This window comes from Trichechus manatus, unplaced genomic scaffold, assembly GCF_000243295.1.
Source record: "Trichechus manatus latirostris isolate Lorelei unplaced genomic scaffold, TriManLat1.0 scaffold00073, whole genome shotgun sequence".
In the NCBI taxonomy this organism is placed as follows: Eukaryota; Metazoa; Chordata; class Mammalia; order Sirenia; family Trichechidae; genus Trichechus; species Trichechus manatus.
In genome coordinates, this window is record NW_004444009.1 from 306,417 (window position 1) to 326,817 (window position 20,401).

Genomic DNA, 20,401 nt, shown 5'->3' on the forward strand with positions numbered 1-20,401 from the left:
CGGAGGTGAGATGGGAAGACAGAGAGGGTTAGCAGCTGGTTGAATGGACATGGGGAATCAAGGGTGAAAAGAAGAAGTGTGCTGTCACAGTATGGGGAGAGCAATTACGGTCACATAACAATGTATGTATAAATTTTTGTATGGGAGACTAACTTGAAATGTAAACTTCATTTAAACTATAACAATAAACAAAAATAAAATTTTAAAAAAGTGTTAAAAAAGTAAAAAAAAAAACTCAGCTGCACACTATAGACACTGCTAGGTATTTTTGTCTTAGAAGCTAAAAGATCAAGAGTATCAGTGAGATGTGCTTATGGTATTAGAGAAGAATTATTCTGTTCCTACATACTCTGTCCTGAGCAAATGGATGTTATAGGAATGTCTCTTAAATTTCTCCTGCCCTCCTTACTGCCACATTTGTGTGTGCTGTCTCTGGGGCATTCTGCCAGACCCTCCCTCCTGGAGGACTCTTGTGCCTGGTTCTTGGTGCCCTCTTCAGCAGCCAAGCATGAAGGCCCCATAGAGTAGGGGATCCAGAAGAGCGCTGAGGAGGCCAAAGAGGAATAGGATGTGGCTGAGGCCAGGGTGGGACTTCAGTTAGCATGGTGGGGGAGAACTGGTACCATAGACCTAGCCAGAGGATGAAGGTCAGAAAGACAAGGAGGGCCAGTTGCAGGGCCCACAGGTAGACAGGAAGGCAATTTTCTAAGGAGTGGCAGAGTGCAAATTCATCAGCAGAGGCTGAGAATGTAGAAAATATACTCGTTCAGAGACACTCAGCTTCTGAACGGAGTAAAGGATGAATTAGTGGAGGGGCAGAGATAATAAGATGGAGCTCTCCCCACACCATTGGAAATAAATGCTGCAAACCCCCTTCCCCTTCCCAACCTGGGACTCCATGATTCCCTTTCCCCAGGGATTGTGGCCAACATGCTGGAGAAAGGGTATTGATCAAGCTGCTGTGTTATATGAAGTCACCACGTCTACCTCAAGACTTGATAGTGTCACACAGTAAAGGAAAATACACATCACCTTCCTCCCTAATCCTTGCCCAGCTAACTTGACTTCAGAGGCCTAAAGACTCCTCAGAATCAAATGCGTTGAGTAAAATGATCTGTAGCATCAGGTGCTGGAGATATGGTGAGGATCTCACTTTGGATTAGTGACTGATAGGCAGCTGTCAGGTAGAGAGCTAGGTAATTAGGCTAGAGGCAACAGCTTTGGGGGTGAGGATTAGGGCCTGGGATTGGAATCTCACCATGGTTCCCTTTCCTTGTCCAGGGACTGAACACACTGAGGACAATGCAGCTATAGCAGATGGCCATGGCAGTTAATGGCAGCAGAAAAGGCAGCAGAAAGTGAAGAGGTTATAAGTGGTCTCTTGCCAGTGAGTCTGAAGCTGCCTTTGGTGACATACTGTGTGAAAGAGACTGGGACTGCTCAGTGGATAGTATGGAACAGGAACAGCTGAAGTGGAGTTGAGGACTATTAGAAATGGACACGCCCTCCCCACCCCCCATTCTCCTATGTCATAGTATCTCCTCCCAGTTCCTCCTTAATCTTACACTAATCCCAGGTGAGAAGTGCAGTACTGAGTAAAGGTTCATGCATGTGTCATTTTTAAAAAGTTAGTAATGTATCTTGAAAATCCCTAACTTCCCTTTAGGCTTAAATATGGAGCTGTTCACTAAGTTTGTTAAATCTGGGAACTTAGAAGAATCCTGCCTTCTCAACTACTATTCTAACACTGCATTTAATAAAAAAAAAAGAAAATCTCTACCACCTCACTAACACTTTTAGCTGAAATGATTTTCCTGGTGTGTCAGTGATGAATTCTGCGGAAAAAAATAAATCTTGTATAAAATGGATGCTGCTAAAATTTCAGGCAAATTTTCAGCCACTTTGTGAAGTGACCTTTAGTAATAGTCTTACGCACAATAACTATAACACTGAAGTAATGTTAAATAATAAAACTTAACATTTTAAGAACACAGCAACAGGACTGGAGAAAGACTCATTCATATCATTCTGTGATATGCAAATGGCACAACCTTGCTTGCTGAAAGCAAAGAGGACTTGAAGCATTTACTGATGAAGATCAAAGACTACAGCCTTCAGTATGGACTACACCTCAAATAAAGAAAACAAAAATCCTCACATCTGAACCAGTAAGTAGCATCATGATAAACAGAGAAAAGATTGAAGTCGTCAAGGATTTCATTTTATTTGGATCCATAATCAACGCTCATGGAAGCAGCAGTCAAGAAATCAAACAACGGATTGCACTGGGCAAATCTGCTGCAAAAGTCCTCTTTAAAGTGTTAAAAAGCAAAGATGTCACCTTGAGGACTAACGTGCATGTCTTAGGCTGGGTTCTCTAGAGAAGCAAAACCCGTAAGGCGTATAAACATATAGAGAGATTTATATCAAAGAAACAGCTCATGCAACTGTAGAGGCTGGAACGTCCCAAGTCCGTGGATTAGGATAGAGGCTTCTCCCGATTCACGTAGCACAGGGGCTGGTGAACCCAAGACTGGCAGGTTGGAAAGCAGGGCTCTTGCTCACAGGTATGAATATCAAAAAATCACAAGATTGGCAGGCCAGACTGCAAGGCTTCTCCTGATTCACATAGCTGCAGGGGCTGGCGAACCCAAGATTGGCAGGTCGGAGAGCAGGGCTCCACTCATAGGCCGTGAAGATTGACCAATTCCAAGATCGGCAGATAAGCCGATAGCTCAAGTCCCAAGAACCAGAGGTCAGACGAACAGAAGGCAGCTGTAGGATCCAGAATGAGCAAAAATCCAGAATGTCTGCTTACATTGGGATGCAGGCCACACCCTCAAGTAAACTCCCTTTCAAATGACTGGCTACTCACAGCAGATTCAATCATGGGAGTGATCACATATAAAAACTGAGAATCATGGCTGAGCCAAGCTGACACACAATATTAACCATCACAGTCCACCCCTTGTCAACTTGGCACATGTACACATCTTAAACCACACATAATCTTTGAATAAAGACAATTATAAAGTTATACTTGTGCCTAACATGATACAATTAACACACATACAATTGAAAACGCACTAGCCTTGTTTACATCTTATATTTTTTAAGTGAAGGAAACAAAAATATTTGATACACACATACAAAGCAGAAATACTCATAACAATTACAGTCCCTGTTTCTGCAACTGGTCACGTGGCCATAACTGGTATTTAGAACTACCTTCTTCCACCACCCATTCTGTATTCCCTTTGCTCTCAGCAAGCACCTCAGCTGGTCATGGTTCTTTGCTTGGTGGGGTGACCCAAACCTTCATTCCTGAAGGGTCTGGGTCATTAGTCGTCATGTCAGAATTGGGTTGCTGTAGTTTTCCATTGACTTTAATCACAGGGCATGGTAGTACTGAGATGCACTAAGGGATCTCCTGCATTCCAGACATACTCTTCTTTTCCTCCATTATGTAATATCAATCTGCTTTCCTCTTGATAATCAGGATCAATCATACCAGCCAGTATGGAACTCCCTTCTTTGTTGATCCTGAGGCATAAGGAGCCCAAAGTGGCCAGGTGGCATCCTTAGCTTCCAGTTCAATGTAATCAGTGATGTGTCTCCAGGTGGGAGCATTCCTCCCTTTGGAACTAAGACCTCTACACCTGCAGAGCATAAGGTCACAGGGACAGGAAGCAAAAATCTTGCAAGTGGGTCTCTAGGGTTAATAGTGGAGCCGCTCCCATTTCCACCCCTTGACTCCTGGACCTATGAACCTGGCTATAGGAAAAACAGCTGATTTAGAGCATATACAGCCTCCTGGAGAACACTGCCCCAAACTTGCAGTTGCAAGGTACTGCCACATAGTTGGTGCTGTAATTGTGTCTTTAAAAGGTCATTCCATCATTCTGTTAAGCCAGCTGCTTCAGGATGATGGGGAACACGGTAATACCAGTGAATTCCATGAGCATGGGCCCACTGCTGTACTTCATTTGCTGTGAAGTGAGTCCCTTGATCTGAGGCAATGCTGTGTGGGATACCATGATGGTGGATAAGGCATTCTGTAAGTCCATAGATGGTAGTTTTGGCAGAAGCATTGCGTGCAGGGAAGGCAAATCCATATCCAGAGTAAGAGTCTATTTCAGTAAGGACAAAACGCTGCCCTTTCCATGATGGAAGTGGTCCAACGTAATCAACTTGCCACCAGGTTGCTGGCTGATCACCTCGAGGAACGGTGCCATACTGGGGACTCAGTGTTGGTCTCTGCTGCTGGCAGACTGGGCACTCAGAAGTGGCTGCAGCCAAGTCAGCCTTGGTGAGTGGAAGACCATGTTGCCGGGCCCACGCATAACCTCCTTCCCTGCCAATGTAGCCACTTTGTTCATGAGCCCATTGAGCAGTGATGGGAGTAGCTGCGGAAAAAGGATGACTGGTTTCCACAAAATGCGTCATCCTATCCACTTGATTGTTAAAATCATCCTCTGCTGAGGTCACCCTTTGGTGAGCATTCACATGAGACACAAATATCTTTACTTCTCTGACCCATTCAGAAAGGTCTATCCACATACCTCTTCCCCATAAATCCTTGTCTCCAGTTTTCCAATCATGTTCCTTCCAAGTCCCTGACTATCCAGCCAAACCATTGACCACAGCCCATGAATCAGTATATAATCACACATCTGGCCATTTCTTCTTCCAAGCAAAGTGAACAACCAGGTGCAGTGCTCAAAGTTTGGTACACTGAGAGGATTTCCCTTCACCACTGTCCTTCAGGGAGGTCCCAGAAAGGGGCTGTAGTGCTGCTGCTGTCCACTTTCAAGTGGTGCCTGCATATCACACAGAACCATCTGTAAATCAGGCATGAGTTTTCTCTTCTTCAGTCAACTGAGCATAAGGAACTCCCCATGAGGCCACAGGTGCAGACTGGGAGATGGAAGGTAATGTGAAAGAAGTGGAGACCATGGGTATTTGGGCCACTTCCTCATGCAACTTACTTGTGCCTTCAGGTCTTGCTTGGGCCCGATCTCATGTATACCACTTCCATCTAATGATGGAGTGCTGCTGTGCACGTCCAACTTTAAGACTCTGTGGGTCAGACAACGCCCGGTTCATGATGGGCAGCTTAGGCCGCATACTGACTTGGTGTCCCATGGTTAAGCGTTCAGTCTCTACTAAGGACCAGTAACAAGCCAAAAGTTGTTTCTCAAAAGGAGAGTAGTTATCTGCAGAGGATGACAGAACTGTGCTCCAAAATCCTAAGAGTGTGCGCTGTGATTCACCCATAGGGGCCTGCCAAAGACTCCAAACAGCATCTCCATCTGCCACTGACACTTCAAGCACCATTGGATCAGCTGGATCATATGGCCCAAGTGGCAGAGCGGCTTGCACAGCAGCCTGAACCTGTTGCAGAGCCTTCTCTTGTTCTGGGCTCCACTCAAAACTAGCAGCTTTTCAAGTCACTTGATAAATAGGCCGGAGTAGCACACCCAAATGAGGAATATGTTGCCTCTAAAATCCAAAGAGGCCCACTAGGCATTGTGCCTCCTTTTTAGTTGTGGGAGCAGCAAGATGCAATAACTTATCCTTCACTTTAGAAGGAATGTCTCAACATGCCCCACACCACTGGACCCTTAGAAATTTCACTGGGGTGGAAGGTGCCTGAATTTTTGTGGGATTAATTTCCCACCCTCTAGCACGCAAACGTTTTACCAATAAGTCCAGAGTCATTGACACTTCTTCCTGACTAGGTCCAATCAACATAATGTCATCAATGTAATAGACCAGTGTGACATCTTGTGGAAGGGAAAGGGGATCAAGGTCCCTGCAGACTAAATTATGACATAGGGCTGGAGAGTTGATGTAGCCCTGAGTTAGGCAAATGAAGGTATATTGCTGGCCTTGCCAGCTGAAGGCAAACTGCTTCTGATGGTCCTTTGAAACAGGTATGGAGAAAAAGTCATTAGCCAGATCAACAGCTGCATACCAGTTACCAGGAGATGTATTAATTTGCTCAAGCAATCAAACTACATCTGGAACAGCAGCTGCAATGGGAGTCACCACCTGGTGAAGTTTTTGATAGTCTACTGTCATTCTCCAAGATCCATCTGTTTTTTGCACAGGCCAAATAGGTGAGTTGAATGGGGATGTGGTGGAAATCACCACCCCTGCATCCTTCAAGTCCTTGGTGGTGGCAGTAATCTCTGCAATCCCTCCAGGAATGCGGTATTGCTTTTGGTTTACCATTTTCCTAGGTAGCAGCAGTTCGAATGGCTTCCACTTGGCTTTTCCTACCACAGCAGCCCTACTCCACTGGTCAGGGATTCAATTTGGGGGGTTCTGCCAGTTGCTGAGTATATTTATTCCAATTATGCATTCTGGAACTGGGGAAATCACTACAGGATGGGTTTGGGGACACACTGGACCTACTGTGAGACAGACATGAGCCAAGACTCCATTAATAACCTGACCTCCATATATCCCCCACTCTGACTGGTGGGCCATAGTGACGTTTTGGGTCTCCTGGAATTAGTGTCACTTCAGAGCGAGTATCCAGTAATCCCCAAAAAGTCTGATTATTTCCTTTTCCCCAGTGAACAGTCACTCTCGTAAAAGGCTGTAGATCACTTTCAGGAAGGCTGGGAGAAAGATTAACAGTAAAAATTTTTGGCACTGTATTGCAGTCCTTCCTCAAGGGGACCCAGCCTCCCCTTCATTCAAGGGGTTTGGAGTCTTTAAACTCACTCAAATCTGGGAATTGACTGAGGGACCGTGACTCTCTATTCTGGCAATTCGAGTTAGACTGCTGTTCACCTGAGGTAGAATGCCTCCGTTTGTACAGATCAAGTAAATATTTAGTAGATTTCCTATCTATTTCACTCCTAGGGACACCATAAGTACCCAATGCCATAAGGCCATACAAGTCAGACTATTCTGATTACTGCTTTGACTACACTGTCCATTACTGTAACCACACCCACCTTGTCTTTGGTGATTGAGTGCAGCCACTTGGCCCCTACTACCACGGGGTCCAATCAGCCCCATTGTAGTTAGGTATCTTAATTCAGTTAGGGCAGTTCCCACTGACAAATCTGACTTACATAAAATAGCAATCACAGCAGTCTTCAAGGATGCTGGAGCTCCCTTCACAAATTTGTTCCTCACAGTTGTGGTAAAAGGTGTGTCCTCTAGGCACTCCATGTGTAGGTCTGTGGGTCTAACCTGATAAATCCACTCCAGCATGCCAATTTCCCTAACCCTTTGGATACATTCTTCTACAGTATACCAAGGCGGGTCTGGTACTTCACCTTGATTTAGTGCAGGCCACCTTGGAATCCATGCTTCAGCAACCCAACCAAATAAACTATTAGATCCTTTCCTAACTTCTCAAGCTGAAACACTGAATGAAGAATCTGTGCTTAGCGGACCCATATCAATAAACTCAGACTGATCTATCTTTATATTCCTTGCACCATTATCCCACACCCTTAATAGCCATTCCCACACATATTCCCCAGGTTTCTGTTTGTACATATTAGAAAAGTCAAGCAGTTCTTTTGGAGTGTAGCCTGCCTTCCCCTGGGTCACACTTTGTACTTCACCTTTTAGGGCTCGCTGGGACTTCAGTCTAGTTATAGGTCTAGAAGCCAGAATCAGTAGTGAGGAATTGTTTTGAGAACGTTCAGCATTGTCTTGTAAAGCATCTGCCGCAGGTGATGCCCCAGGCAATGACTAAGGCAAGGGCTCCTTAGAGGCAGCTGGGCTGGGGCGAATCTCATTAGATGGGAGTGGAGGGGCTAATGATTTTTCTGGGCAGGGTGATTTAGCAGACCAACATGAAGTAATCTCTTCAGATGGGAGTGGTTCTGCTGGCAGGAGTGATTCAACAGAATTTAGGGGCTCAGTGTCCCCAGCTTCCTGATTATCTGCCCATATGTCCCCATCCCAAGTTTCAGGATCCCATTTCTTCCCAATTAATGCCCTTACTTTAACTTCAGACACCTCTCGAGGTTGGCAGTTGAGCTGGCATTGTAGTTCAGCTACTCTTACAATAGCTACTCTTACAACAAGACTTTGGGTTTGGTTTTCGGCAGTTTTAGCTCTGTCACTACAAGAAATCACTTTCTTTCAAAGCACAAGTGGAAGCCTTGAGGTCATTTATGTGGCACTTGAGCTTTGACTCTGAAGCCCTGAGCACATCTCTTTCTTTCACCAGTTTGTCTAGCTAAAGTAGGACCAACCAGCTTCCTTACACTTCTCATTCTGACTAAAGTGTAGAAAGATATCACACGTGTTCACCCCGAGCCTCACCTTTCACCAATACCTGATCTGCTGGTGGTGATATTTTGCTTATTTGTATTGCCACTTCATGCCATGGATTAGCAGTGCCCTCTTTACTGCTGGAAGCAGAGTCATCAACATCTTTAAGACTAACCAGACTTGAGAACCAATTTAGAAAACTCATCCAAACAATTTTGTTTCTCTAGAACCACTCTCGGTACCAAATGTCTTAGGCTGGGTACTCTAAAGAAGCAAAACCAGTAAGGCATGTAAACATATACAGAAAGAGATTTATATCAAAGACACAGCTCACGCAATTGTAAAAGAGGCTGGAATATCCCAAGTCCGTGGATTAGGATAGAGGCTTCTCCCGATTCACGTAGCCACAGGGGCTGGTGAACCCAAGTTCAGCAGATCGGAAAGCAGGGCTCTTGATCACAGGCTGTGACTATCGACAAATCCCAAGACAGGCAGGCAAGACAGCAAGGCTTCTCCTGATTCATGTAGCTGCAGGGGCTCGCGAACCCAAGATCGGCAGGCCAGAGAGCAGGGCTCCACTCACAGGCTGTGAAGATTAATGAATCCAAAGATCAGCAGATAAGCTGATAGCTCAAGTCCCAAGAACCAGAGATCAGATGAACAGAAGGCAGCCACAGGATCCAGAACGAGCCAAAAGCCAGAATGTCTGCTTATATTCGGATGCAGGCCACACCCCCAAGGAAAATCCATTTCAACGGATTGGCTACTCACAGCAGATTCAATCATGGGAGTGATCACATATAAACACTGAGAATCATGGCCCAGCCAAGCTGACACACAATCTTAACCATCACAGTGCACCTGACCCAAACCAAAACCTGTTGCCGTTGAGTCGATTCTGACTCTTAGTGACCCTATAGACCAGGGTATTTTTAATTGCCTCGTGTGTACGTGAAAGCTGGATAATAAAAGCTGGACAATGACTAAGGAAGGCCGAAGAAGAACTGATGCATTTGAATTATGGTGTTGGCAAAGAATATTGAATATACTATGGATTGCCAGAAGAATAAACAAAACTGTCTTGGAAGAAGTACAGCCAGAATGCTCCTTAGAAGTGAGGATGGTAAGACTTCGCCACATGTACTCTGGATATGTTATCATGAGGGACCAGTCCCTGAAGAAGGACATCATGCTTGGTAGACAGTCAGTAAAAAAGAGAAAGACCCCCAATGAGATGGACTGACACAGTGGCTACAAAAATGGGCCAAACATAGCAACATTTGTGAGGATGGCACAGGACCTGGCAGTGTTTCATTCTGTTGTACATCAGGTCGCTATGAGTTTGAACCGACTGGATGGCACCTAACAACAACATAACAACATTTTCCACATGCTGTTGGCTTCCCCTCCCCGTTTTTCATAAGGTGCTGGATTTTTTGTTTGTTTATTTGAATCAGTTAAGAGTATTTTTCAGTTGCAAGCTTCAGGGTTAGTACCTTGGTTCTGGTAATGTAGACTGAGTCACCATTCCTTTGATAAAACACAAGTTCAGTAGGCATCAGGTTCCTAGGTCAAAGGCATTTGGGGAAGTCATTTCAGCAGGCATGAGGGACTTTTAGGAAAAGTGAATAGTATCAGCCATAGACATACAAGCTTTATGAAATGTTTGGAGTTATGACCAGTCTACTCTGAGTGAGTTGGGTAATGGTCTCTGATAAGGGCCTTTCCTCTTTCTTTAACATAAATTCATATATTCTGGGGTTTTTTGGTTTTGTTTTGTTTTTTGTGCTATACCTAGAAGTACTGGAGACACTATGAAGAGAGGTATAAAAGTTGTCAAGGCTTCTGTACTTTAGTTTGGTCCACAGCCCTCCTCTTACTTCTCCTTTTCCCTATTTTATTTGAAATTTACTACTTACTATATAAAAGCTTCCTTTCAAATACTTCTGATACTTGGAAACTTTAGGCTTACAAAAATAAGTAATTTCTAACTACCCACAATATGCTCTCACCAATATTACACCACACTGAAAAAAAAAATTATTGACGCTCATATTTTAGATACAGTTACAGCATATGGACAATTGCAGAATTTATCCACGGGGACACTAATCTGGAACCAAAAATATCACCTTTGCACATGTTTCACCAGTTTGCCAATGAAGCAAATGGAGATTGCAATTACTGTCAGATTGTCAGGCTGCAAGGAAGAATGAAATTCATCTCTATGCGATCACCTTGTGGCCCACAAATTTCAAGTAACTTGGCCAAAGTCATACACCTAGTTAGTGGCAGAGCCTAGACTCAGGAGAAAAACAAAACAAAACAAAACAAAAGCAATATAAAAACAAGCAAACAATGCAACAAAAACAGGCTTCTAATTCCCAATCCATATTAAAAATTTGCTTCATGTAAATAAGTCCAACTGTGTAATTCTATTGCACTGTCATAACAGGATTCTTTTTGAAGCTTGGGCTAACAAAGGTTCATGTTTACAACATACTATTGGGAGCAATATTACTTGTCTTAGAACTATAGCCAGACTAACTCTTAATAGTTATATTTCTAATATTGAGAATTTAAGGATCAAATCTTAAATCTGAATTTATAATGCATTCTCATTGTATAGACTGAAATTAATACCCTTTTTAGCCCCCTTCCAGACATAAGAATCCTAATCCTAGTCTCAGAGATGCCGTTTGCTCTATCCCTACCCACAAAACCTCCATGACGGTGATAGTCGTTTTTTGTTTTGTTGATAAGGAATTGCTTTAGACTTAGCTTTTCTCTACATTTCTAGCTCCTTTTCAAGACTGAGATTCAATTAACTGGTCAAGGTGAGGTGCTCCCTTTATTTCCATTCCACAATGGAGCCAAAGTAAAAAGTACACATCTGATTACATCACTCTCTACCTTTTAATTGCTTTAATCTCTCCATTGCCCTCAGGATAGAGTACAAACTTAATATATGTGAGCTGGCCCTTCCCCACCAGGCTCATTACTCACTATTTTTTATACTGCCCTCACCCCCCAGCCTCATCAGCAATCACTCTGAAATGCCCTATTCTCCACTCTTCCCAGCATTCCTCCTGCTTTAACTTGGCTAACACCTATCCATCTTTCAAGAAGCAAATTTTAACATCTTTGGTAAGTTTTTCCCGACTGTCCAAGACGGGGTCAGACATCCCTCCATTGTTCTTAGGCTCCTTATGCTTACCTTTAGCTTCACACTTATGTCTGCACACTATATTGTAATTGCCTACTAATTTGTCTCCTGCGCTGTTCTGTAAATTTCTTGAAGACAGGACTTTGTTTCTTATCAGAGAGATAATTTCACTGGACCATGTAAAAACAGGCAAGGGTGACTTTTATTCAAAAAACACTATTGTAAGGGAAGAGAAAGGACTAAAATGGGGGGAAGATGGAGCACTGTAATGGGGGAGTAGGATCCCTACAGCGGGGAGAGTGAGACACCAAAACTCAGTCTGAGCTGCAACTCCACTGAGACAAAGAACTGAGCTTTTTAAAGGAAAGTTAGGGGGACTAACAATTGGAATGAGTGAATGATTTGGGCCATTTTGTTCAGAATGTTTTCTTTTGATAAGACCAGGTGGATCCTGGGAGAGGGCGGTGGGTGGTTTGGATATAAAGGTTAAGATGTGGGAAAAAGGAAGGTTGAGGAGATAAGGAAGGGAAATACCCATTCTAAAATCATTTAAACAGAGCTGGTCAGTTGTTTCCATTTACACACACAAGAGTAAGGGATTTCTTTAACAAAGGGCTTGAAGAAAATCCAACCTTATCATGCTCTGCCTTTAGCACTTGAGTGTACCTGGATGTGATGCATTTTTTTAATAGATCAACGAATGTACCACAAAGTCTTACCCAAAGCTCCTGACTTCACTCTCTTTTTATTAACCCCCCATATAAGTTTCCTCCCCGGCATAGGGCTTTTTTTCCACTGGATCTCCTGAAGGGGATGGATATGAAAGAATGAAAGAGGTGGAAGCCAAGTGTAAGTAACGGAAAACTGAAGGCAGAGGCACAGACAGAGGGCACTACTTTGACTCTTTTAAGCTTCAATTTTTTAGAGTTTTAAATGTTTTCATGATGGCATGTGTTTTCAGTAATGGAATGCATTCTTACTAATTGTGTTCAGATTTTTGGTTGGTAATACGGATTTTGAAAATTTCATATGGGCATACATCTTCCTACAAAATGTTAGTGGTAGTCTGGCACAATGTTTAGTGGGCTCTGTCTGTCCTAAGGATCTTTGGAGGTGGCGCCTTCCATTTTGTTACTAGTTTTCTAAATATAACACACACATACACAAAAAACAAACCTACCCAGACTCCTTAACTATCACACAGGAAACCATATATACGCTTACAAGGAGTATCTAGTTTTGTACAGAAGCCAAAAGAGACAAAAGTTTGACCCAATCACACTGCCTGGATGCACTGCCTCATACCTAAGACTTCTACCTTAGTGAATGTTCACCAAAGAACATCTCTTTCGTTTTTCACCACTACACAAGCCCCCACTGGAGGCTTTTAGTGGGACAAGGAGCCTCCCAAGAAACCCGGGAACCCGAAAATATTTGTGACTGCATTCTGTCCCAAGAAACATAAAAGACTTAAAAAGGTAGGCTCTAGACAGAGATGTAAATTAACATGCAAATGACATTAACTTGCTGAAATGACAGCAAATCCTCCTCCTCTGGGCCAATTCTGAGGATTTATGGCTAAGGCTGTCATGCACATCCCTTGACTCCAAAGCTAATGCTGTGCTCCCAAATTCCTATCCAGCCCAGCCATGAGTCCAGACAACTCATTCACCTGGGGCAAGGCAAGCAGGAAACCAAGTCCCCAAGCTGCCCCTAGAAGCTTCCTTCCACCTGAGCAAGGTCCAAAGGGGTGGAGGACTGCTGCCTGGCGGTAAAGCCCAATAACCACAGGCACGAAAGCTGTGGCATACATGGCCATTAGTTTCAGGAACAGGGGTGTCCGACATGCCATGTCCCCGGCCAGCCACCGAACAGAGATATTCCAGGTGGCATCTAGGGGCATAATCACAAAAGTGACCAGTAAGTCTGAAGCTGCTAAATGGGCAAAATGTCGCCGGACTGGAGAGGGGCAGATCTGGCTGGGTTGCGGCCATGTCACTGACCACTGCACGGCCAGGTTCCCTCAGGCTGAAGAAACAAACAGCACAATGGTCACTCCCACTCGGACCTTGGTTGCGGCTGAGAAGGTGGGCAGCTCTAATCCCTCCACCTCCACTCTGGATCCTGCCCAGGCCTCCTCCCCTGCTGCTGACTCCCAAGGGATGCCACTGCCTGCAGACATGGTAGCCTGGAAGAGAAAGTGTAGGGATGAAATGTGGATGTGAAACAGTTAGCTTCCGTCACTGATTTTTTAACCTCCCTTTCAGGATCTGGAGCTGGTTATAGCGGATTTCACCGACTAAAGGCTCTGTCCCTGGAGATTCTCCATCTGTGTTCTGGAGGACGTCACCTGTCCAATCGTCAGGGTCCTGCAGGGAACCGGGATCTGGTCCTGATCTTGTTCCTTTCCCCTTGGACAGACTAGTCAGTGGGCTCAGAGCTTCTACTACCATAGACCTTGGTCCCAGAGTCCTGAGTCGCTGCGTTTGTGCCTGCGTTGGCGGTGGTCGGTAGAAGCATCTTCCCCGCGGAGGAGAGGGCAATTTCCGGCGGCCGCGGCGAGATCTCTGCAGTGCTCTCTCGCTCCGCCACCACAGCTGCAGGCTCCGCCCTTGGTCCAGAATGTTTGAAAAAGGATGCGCCGCCAGAGGCGTGCTATGGAAATAAGACCCTCTGATAAAGGGACGCTCCGACGGAGACACACGCATAAAAACACGCAGGTGTAGCCCTAGAGACAAAAGCCTCTCGTCCTGATGTACCACTTTAGGGACCGCCTCCACGCCCTTTCTTTTCTGACACTGTTTGTCCCTCGCGAGGCCCCGTCTGGGTCGTCCTGGAGGCGTGACTAGGAGTGGGTAGTAGGGCGGGAGCGGGGCGGGGGAGCCGGGGCTGTCGCTGTTATGGATGCCTGGGTCCGCTTCAGTGCTCAGAGCCAGGCCCGGGAGCGGCTGTGTAGGTGCGGCCCAAATAGGAGTGGGGGGAGGGCGGACAGAGGAAGACACTTTCGAGGCGAGGTCAGTTCAGACTACGGGGGGCAACTGGGGTCAACTTTGGCTACGGGGGCGCGAACGGACCTTGAGGTTCAGATTTGAGCTCGCCGCCGTGAGGAGATAATTTTGTGCTCACGGAAAAGATGGGGAAACTGAGGCACGAGTGGGCCAGTGGGGAGACCGCTGAGGGTTGCCGTGTACACACGGGACCAACACTTTCCTCACCGGGCGGTGGTGAAATGAGGGGCGTTCACCCCGCGGTGGACAGCAGCCCAGACTCTGTCCCCAGAGCTGTGGAGGCGTTCCCAATTTCCCTGTCCCCGTCCCCTGATGTCACCTGGGAACTCCTCTGCCTTTGCTCTGTCTTCTGGTGTCCATTCAGCTCGAGGGCCCTGAAATCTCTTATCTAGTATGAGAAATAAACTGCCTCTAACAACCGCCCCTCCCACCACCACCCTCAGCATATCACATACAGGCTCACAGTGATGTACCTGTGATGAGCCTTCTGCTGCCTTCACTTTCCCTTTCTGGTCTTATCATTGTCCAGTGTCTTATTTTGTCAACTGTAAACAGTGCTCCCCACCTCCTTTGATGTTGTTGTTAACTTTGGTGGAGTGAATTCTGGCTCATGGGGACCCCATTTGTACAGAGTAGAACTGCTCCATAGGGTTTTCAAGGCTGTGACCTTTAGACTCTCTTTTATCTTTATGTCTTTCCTTTCGCAGGCCCTCAGGAGAAAGGGTGAGATAATGGGCATGAAGAGGAGACAGGGGAATGGTCTTAAACTGGGAAAAGGGGAAGTCCATATCTGCCTGTTGGAGAATATCTTTTGAGAAGTATGTTAGGGGCATTTCCAGCTTCTCTTGCTTGTCCTCTCCTCCAGGGCTGCCCAGTATGCTTGCTCTCTTCTTGGCCATGCACTGCAGAGACATGGGGCCAGTCCTGAGTTACAGAAACAGATTCGACAATTGGAGGGTCATTTGAGCCTTGGAAGAAAGCGTAAGTAACTGTGCCTTTCCTTTTGTCACCTCAACACTTCTTCCATCCCCAGCTATTCTTAGTCCCTCCTTCTGTTTTTCACCTTTTATGCCAGTTTTTCTCCCTCACTTGGCTCTCCCTCATTATCCTCTACCTGTCTCCCAATCAAGATAAGACAGCGACGGAGGGAGGTGGTGGTGGTAAGGCAGTAACGGAGGATCAGAGGGAATAGGGCAAATTTGAGAAAACTAAACTGGGACAAAAATGAATTAAAATTTGATAAATTGTTTCTGCTCTTTTTGTTTGTTTTTGTTGTTTCTGTCATTTCCTCCACTTTCCCTCTTGTTTTCTTTCTTCATCTGCGTCTGACTGTCTGTCTGCCTCTACTTCCAAATCCTTGCTTTTCCTTGCTAATTCTCACAAGTTCTACGCCTGGGTAACTCAGCAAATGCCCTTGAGTCAGCCAAACGAGCTGTTCACCTCTCAGATGTCGTACTGAGATTCTGCATCACTGTTAGTCACCTCAATAGAGCCTTGTACTTCGCCTGTGACAATGTCCTGTGGGCTGGAAAGTCTGGATTGGCTCCCCATGTGGATCAGGAGAAGTGGGCCCAGCGTTCATTCAGGTTTGATATCCTTTCCAACAACAGAAATTTTTGTATTCTCCATACTGCATAGCTTGCTTTTTATGAAAGAAAGACCCTTCCACTGGGTCTTTCCAGAGTGTACAAGTCTATTCAATCACTTGGCTTCCTATATTCATTCAGATCTTAAACTATAAGAGAGTAATGAATGGGGGCAGATGGAAGACAGATGCTCTTCCATGATGAATGACTAACAGAAGATATTACATTGCTTTAATTCTACTATCTATACCACAGGTTCACCTCACTTCCTACTCATTCATTCATTCCAAGAAGTATTTATTAGGTGCTTACTACAGGCCATAGGATAAAGGGAAGAGCAAACAGATATTGTTCTTATTCTCATGAAGCTTACAGTCTAGTGGAGTAGTCAGATATTAAAACAACCACTCAGACATGTTTGTGGAAAGACTACAGGGTATTGCGAGAGAGTATAGCAAGGGTAGCTAATTTAGATTGAAAGGTGGGAAGAACTCTTTGAGTTCTTCTCAGTAGTCTAAGTAGGAATTAGACAAAGCAAAGTAGCAGAGAAGACCTTTCTAAACAGAACATAACACACTCTAAGGCCATAAATCTAGAAAAAACTTTCAGGAATTAGAAAAATAGAAAGAAAGCTAGTGTGGTGGGCAGTATTGAGTAAAGGGCATACACTGAAACTGGAGAGGTTGATAGAGGCCAGATCGTGCAGGGCCTTTTAGGCAATGATACGATTTTTTTATTTTGCTTAAATTTTATCCTGAGTACAATGGGAAGTTACTGAAACGTTCTGAGCAGAAACATGACATGATTCAAATTGTGTTTGAAGAAGATCTCTCTTGCTGTAATATGGAAAATGGATTACGGTAGGGAAAGAAATGCCTAATATGGGCAAAAGATGATGTTCGCTTGGACTAGGGATGTGGCTGTCAATGAAAGTGGGGAAAAATATATTTTGGGAGTAAAATTTTCTGTTTACACATCATCTGTGTTTGTTTGTTTGTCTCCTTATTTTTTATTCTTTTTGCATTTCCATTATATTAGCATCTTATTCCTTTCCCATCTCCCTGTCTACCTTGATTGTCTTCATATTTTCAGTGCTGTATAGCTATAACATGACTTACCATGTATGAGAGGTGGAGTTAGGGCTGGCTGGAGTGAGATGGAGAAACAACTTCCAAGAAGAGTCCATATGCCAGGTTTATTAATTTCATTCTGCAAATATTTATTGAGCTCTCGCTATGTGGCAGGCACTAGTCTAGACTCAGGGATACAGTGATAAAGACAAACATACTCCCTGCTTCCATGGAGCTTACATTCTAATGGGTGGATACAGACAGACATAAATAAGAAAAATATCAGATAATAGTAAGTGCTACGCAGTAAGGTAAAATAGGATCTTGTGGTAGAGAGTAAATGGCTGGCTACTCCAGACTGGGAGGTTAGGGAAAGCCTCTTCAGAGAGGTGGCATTTAAACTCAGACCTGAAGAACAAGAAAGAGCAAACCATATGAAGATTCTGGGGGGAGAGCCTTCCAGGTAGAGGGAGTGCAAAGGTCCTAAGGCAGAAGCAAGCTTGATGGGACCAAAACATAGAAAGAAATGAATGTGTTTGGTATATAACGATTGAGGGAAACAATGGTACAAAATGAAGTTAGAGAGGTAGGCAAGGGCCAAATGTTGTTGAGCTCTGTAAACCTGCCTATGGTGTCTAGATTTTATTCTAAATGTGATAGGAAGATATGAAAATTTTTAAGAAGAAAAATGATTATGTAATTTACATTTATGCCAACTACTGTATGAGATTAGATTGTTAGCAGGGGCAAGAGTGGCCACAGAGAGACCAGTTAAAAGGCTAAAGCAGTAATAGTCCAGGTGAGAAATGATGGTGGCTTAGACTGGTGGTAGGGTGAGATAGATGTGGTTGGGTTCAAGATGTGTTTTGGAGGTAGGACAATTCGTTGAGTGCAAATACTGTTGTCAGTACTCTGAGTGGATTTTGAAAAAAAAAATAGACTTTGTTCTTAAGGAGCTCTATAATGTCTCTTAAGTCACTGAAACAACTAAAGCTTGTTCTTTAAAAAGAAGTTTGCATTGTTACGTAGCACGTTTTGAATGTGTGTATGCTAAGAGGTTGCCAAGTGGAAAGTAAAAGTTGAGGTTGATCTTGGAAGATTTAATGATGCTTACTAATTTTAAGCCAGAATCTTAAGGTACACATAGGCATTAATTAATTGCAGGAAGGTGGAAGGACATTGCTATTGGTGGGTAACAGCATTCATTTCTGGTGTTCTCATGTGTAATCCCTTTCATCACTAAGGGGAAAGAGAACATTAAATTGGGGATGTTTAAGGTAAGTATACATGCTCTCACTGACCCTTGTGCCCTGTGTATCCCAGGTACTATCTTTTTTCCCTCATTATGAATTTGAGCCGGGATGCCTATGAGATTCGCCTGCTGATGGAACAAGAGCCTTCAGCTTGTAGCCGGCGGCTGAAGGGTTCCAGGGGAGGAATCCCAGAAGGAATGGAAACTGGGGGTCCTGGGGAACCAGGGACTCCAGGAGGAGGTCTGCCCCAACTGGCTCTGAAGCTTCGGCTGCAAATCCTGCTCCTAGCTCAGGTCCTTCGAGGTCATCCACCACTTCTGCTGGATGTGGTCAGAAATGCTTGTGATCTCTTTATTCCACTGGACAAACTAGGCCTTTGTCACTGTGGCCCTGGTATTGTAGGGCTTTGTGGCCTCGTGTCCTCCATCTTATCTATTCTCACCCTAATCTGTCCCTGGCTACGACTCAAGCCATGACATTCTGGTGCAGGATAAGGAGGGGACCTGAATTGGTGAGATGGCATCTTAGATCACCCCAATGTACCAACCTTTGTTCTAACTCTACTCCTTGGTTGAAGTTCGATCCAGAGATGAAGGGGTGGAGGGAGAAGCTTTAGAAATGATGAGGTGAGGAGAGGAAAGGTAACTCCTGCAGTCAGTAGGATGAGTCTAATGTCCAAATCTACCTGAGCTTTTGTTCTTTTCCTCCTTTATTGCATTGTGTGTGTCTCCCTTGATTCTTTTTACTTTGTCCCTCTTATGTTTTTAAGATTCTGTCTTTCACCTTCTCATTCCCCTGTCCTAAGAGTTCAATCAGCAGCAGCATTATCTTTTGGGGAAAAGAAGGGGTGATAGAAGGTTTGGTCTGTAAGATTCTAACTGCCTTCTTTCTCTCACAGAGGTGGCTTATGGTAGATTTTCCCCCCTTCAAACTCCAAATATAATTTTAAGACTTTATGTCCTAGCGGACTCTCCCCCAACCTCTGCTCCAAGGGTTGTTTGATACTTCCTCTTCCTCCCTCTTGTCTACCTCACCAAACTCCCTCATGACTTGCCCCTTATCCTTCCCTTGAATCACACCTACAGATTTCTGCTTCCACTTTTATTTCAAAGATTTGTTCCCCAGCTTATTCTTACCCTTTCTTTGCCTACTCAGAATGATGTTGTATGTAGCATCTTGCTGTAAATACTGTACAATGAATCTGTAAATAGCTGTGGCCCATGCCCAAGATGGGAGAGCAAGCCTTCCAGGCCAGCAAATTAAAGATCAGTTTGCCCATCAATGTTTGGTCTGGTCTTCTGTGTTCTGGTTATCTGAGGCCCCTATTCCTGTCACTGTGGTTTGGGTTTTCCATGGGATTGGCCACTAAGATCATCAGCCACAGATTTTTATTGAGAACCTACCATGTGCAGGACAAAATACTAGATGGTGGAGATACAAAATGCTAAGAAGCTCCATGATCCCATTTCAAGAATGTCATGGGTTGAATTATGTCCCCCAAAAAATGTGTGTATCAGTTTGGCTGGGCCATGATTCCCAGTATTGTGTAATTTTCCTATATGTTGTAAATCCTGCCTCTGTGATGTTAACAAGGGAGGATGGGCGGCAGTTATGTTAGTGAGGCAGGACACAATCTACAAGATTGGATTGTGTCTTCAGGCAACCTCTTGAGATATAAAAGAGAGAAGCGAGCAGAGAGACAGGGGGACCTCATACCACCAAGAAAGCAGTGCCAGGAGCAGAGCACATCCTTTGGACCCTGGGTTCCTGTGCGGAGAAGCTCCTAGTCTGAGGAGAGATTGATGAGAAGGCCGAGAGAGAGAGAAAGCCTTCCCCTGGAGCTGATGCCCTGAATTTGGACTTTTAGCCTACTTTACTGTGAGGAAATAAATTTCTCTTTGTTCAAGCTGTCCAGTTGTGGTATTTCTGTTATAGCAGCACTAGATGACTAAGACAAAGAACTTTACAGCCTAGTTGAGGAGATGGAGTCTAATGTTAAAGTAATGATCTGGTTCCACAAAACCCATGCCACACCAGTTTATAGTCCCTCCAAAAGCTATAGCGCTGC

The 20,401-nt window shown here is 44.5% G+C and overlaps 1 protein-coding gene and 1 pseudogene across 1 annotated transcript; one reads left to right on the top strand and one right to left on the bottom strand.

Annotated features, from left to right (window-relative positions):
• LOC101357387 (putative gonadotropin-releasing hormone II receptor) overlaps positions 1 to 14,170 on the bottom strand; it is a 32,530-nt pseudogene extending 18,360 nt beyond the window's left edge.
• Positions 14,171 to 14,316: 146 nt separating this feature from the next.
• PEX11B (peroxisomal biogenesis factor 11 beta) lies at positions 14,317 to 19,923 on the top strand. Its single transcript, XM_004380317.2, has 4 exons — positions 14,317 to 14,372; positions 15,290 to 15,405; positions 15,809 to 16,010; positions 18,404 to 19,923. The coding sequence occupies exons 1-4, from the start codon at positions 14,317 to 14,319 to the stop codon at positions 18,807 to 18,809; spliced, it is 780 nt and encodes a 259-aa protein (XP_004380374.1). The 3' UTR covers positions 18,810 to 19,923.
• Positions 19,924 to 20,401: the final 478 nt, after the last annotated feature.

Bases quoted from the DNA above. Each gene is read 5' to 3' on its own strand.
- PEX11B (XM_004380317.2), top strand. From the start codon at position 14,317: ATGGATGCCTGGGTCCGCTTCAGTGCTCAGAGCCAGGCCCGGGAGCGG. The intron at 14,373-15,289 runs GTGCGGCCCAAA...CCTCTCCTCCAG, and splicing joins GCCCGGGAGCGGCTGTGTAG to GGCTGCCCAGTATGCTTGCT. The intron at 15,406-15,808 runs GTAAGTAACTGT...AATTCTCACAAG, and splicing joins TTTGAGCCTTGGAAGAAAGC to TTCTACGCCTGGGTAACTCA.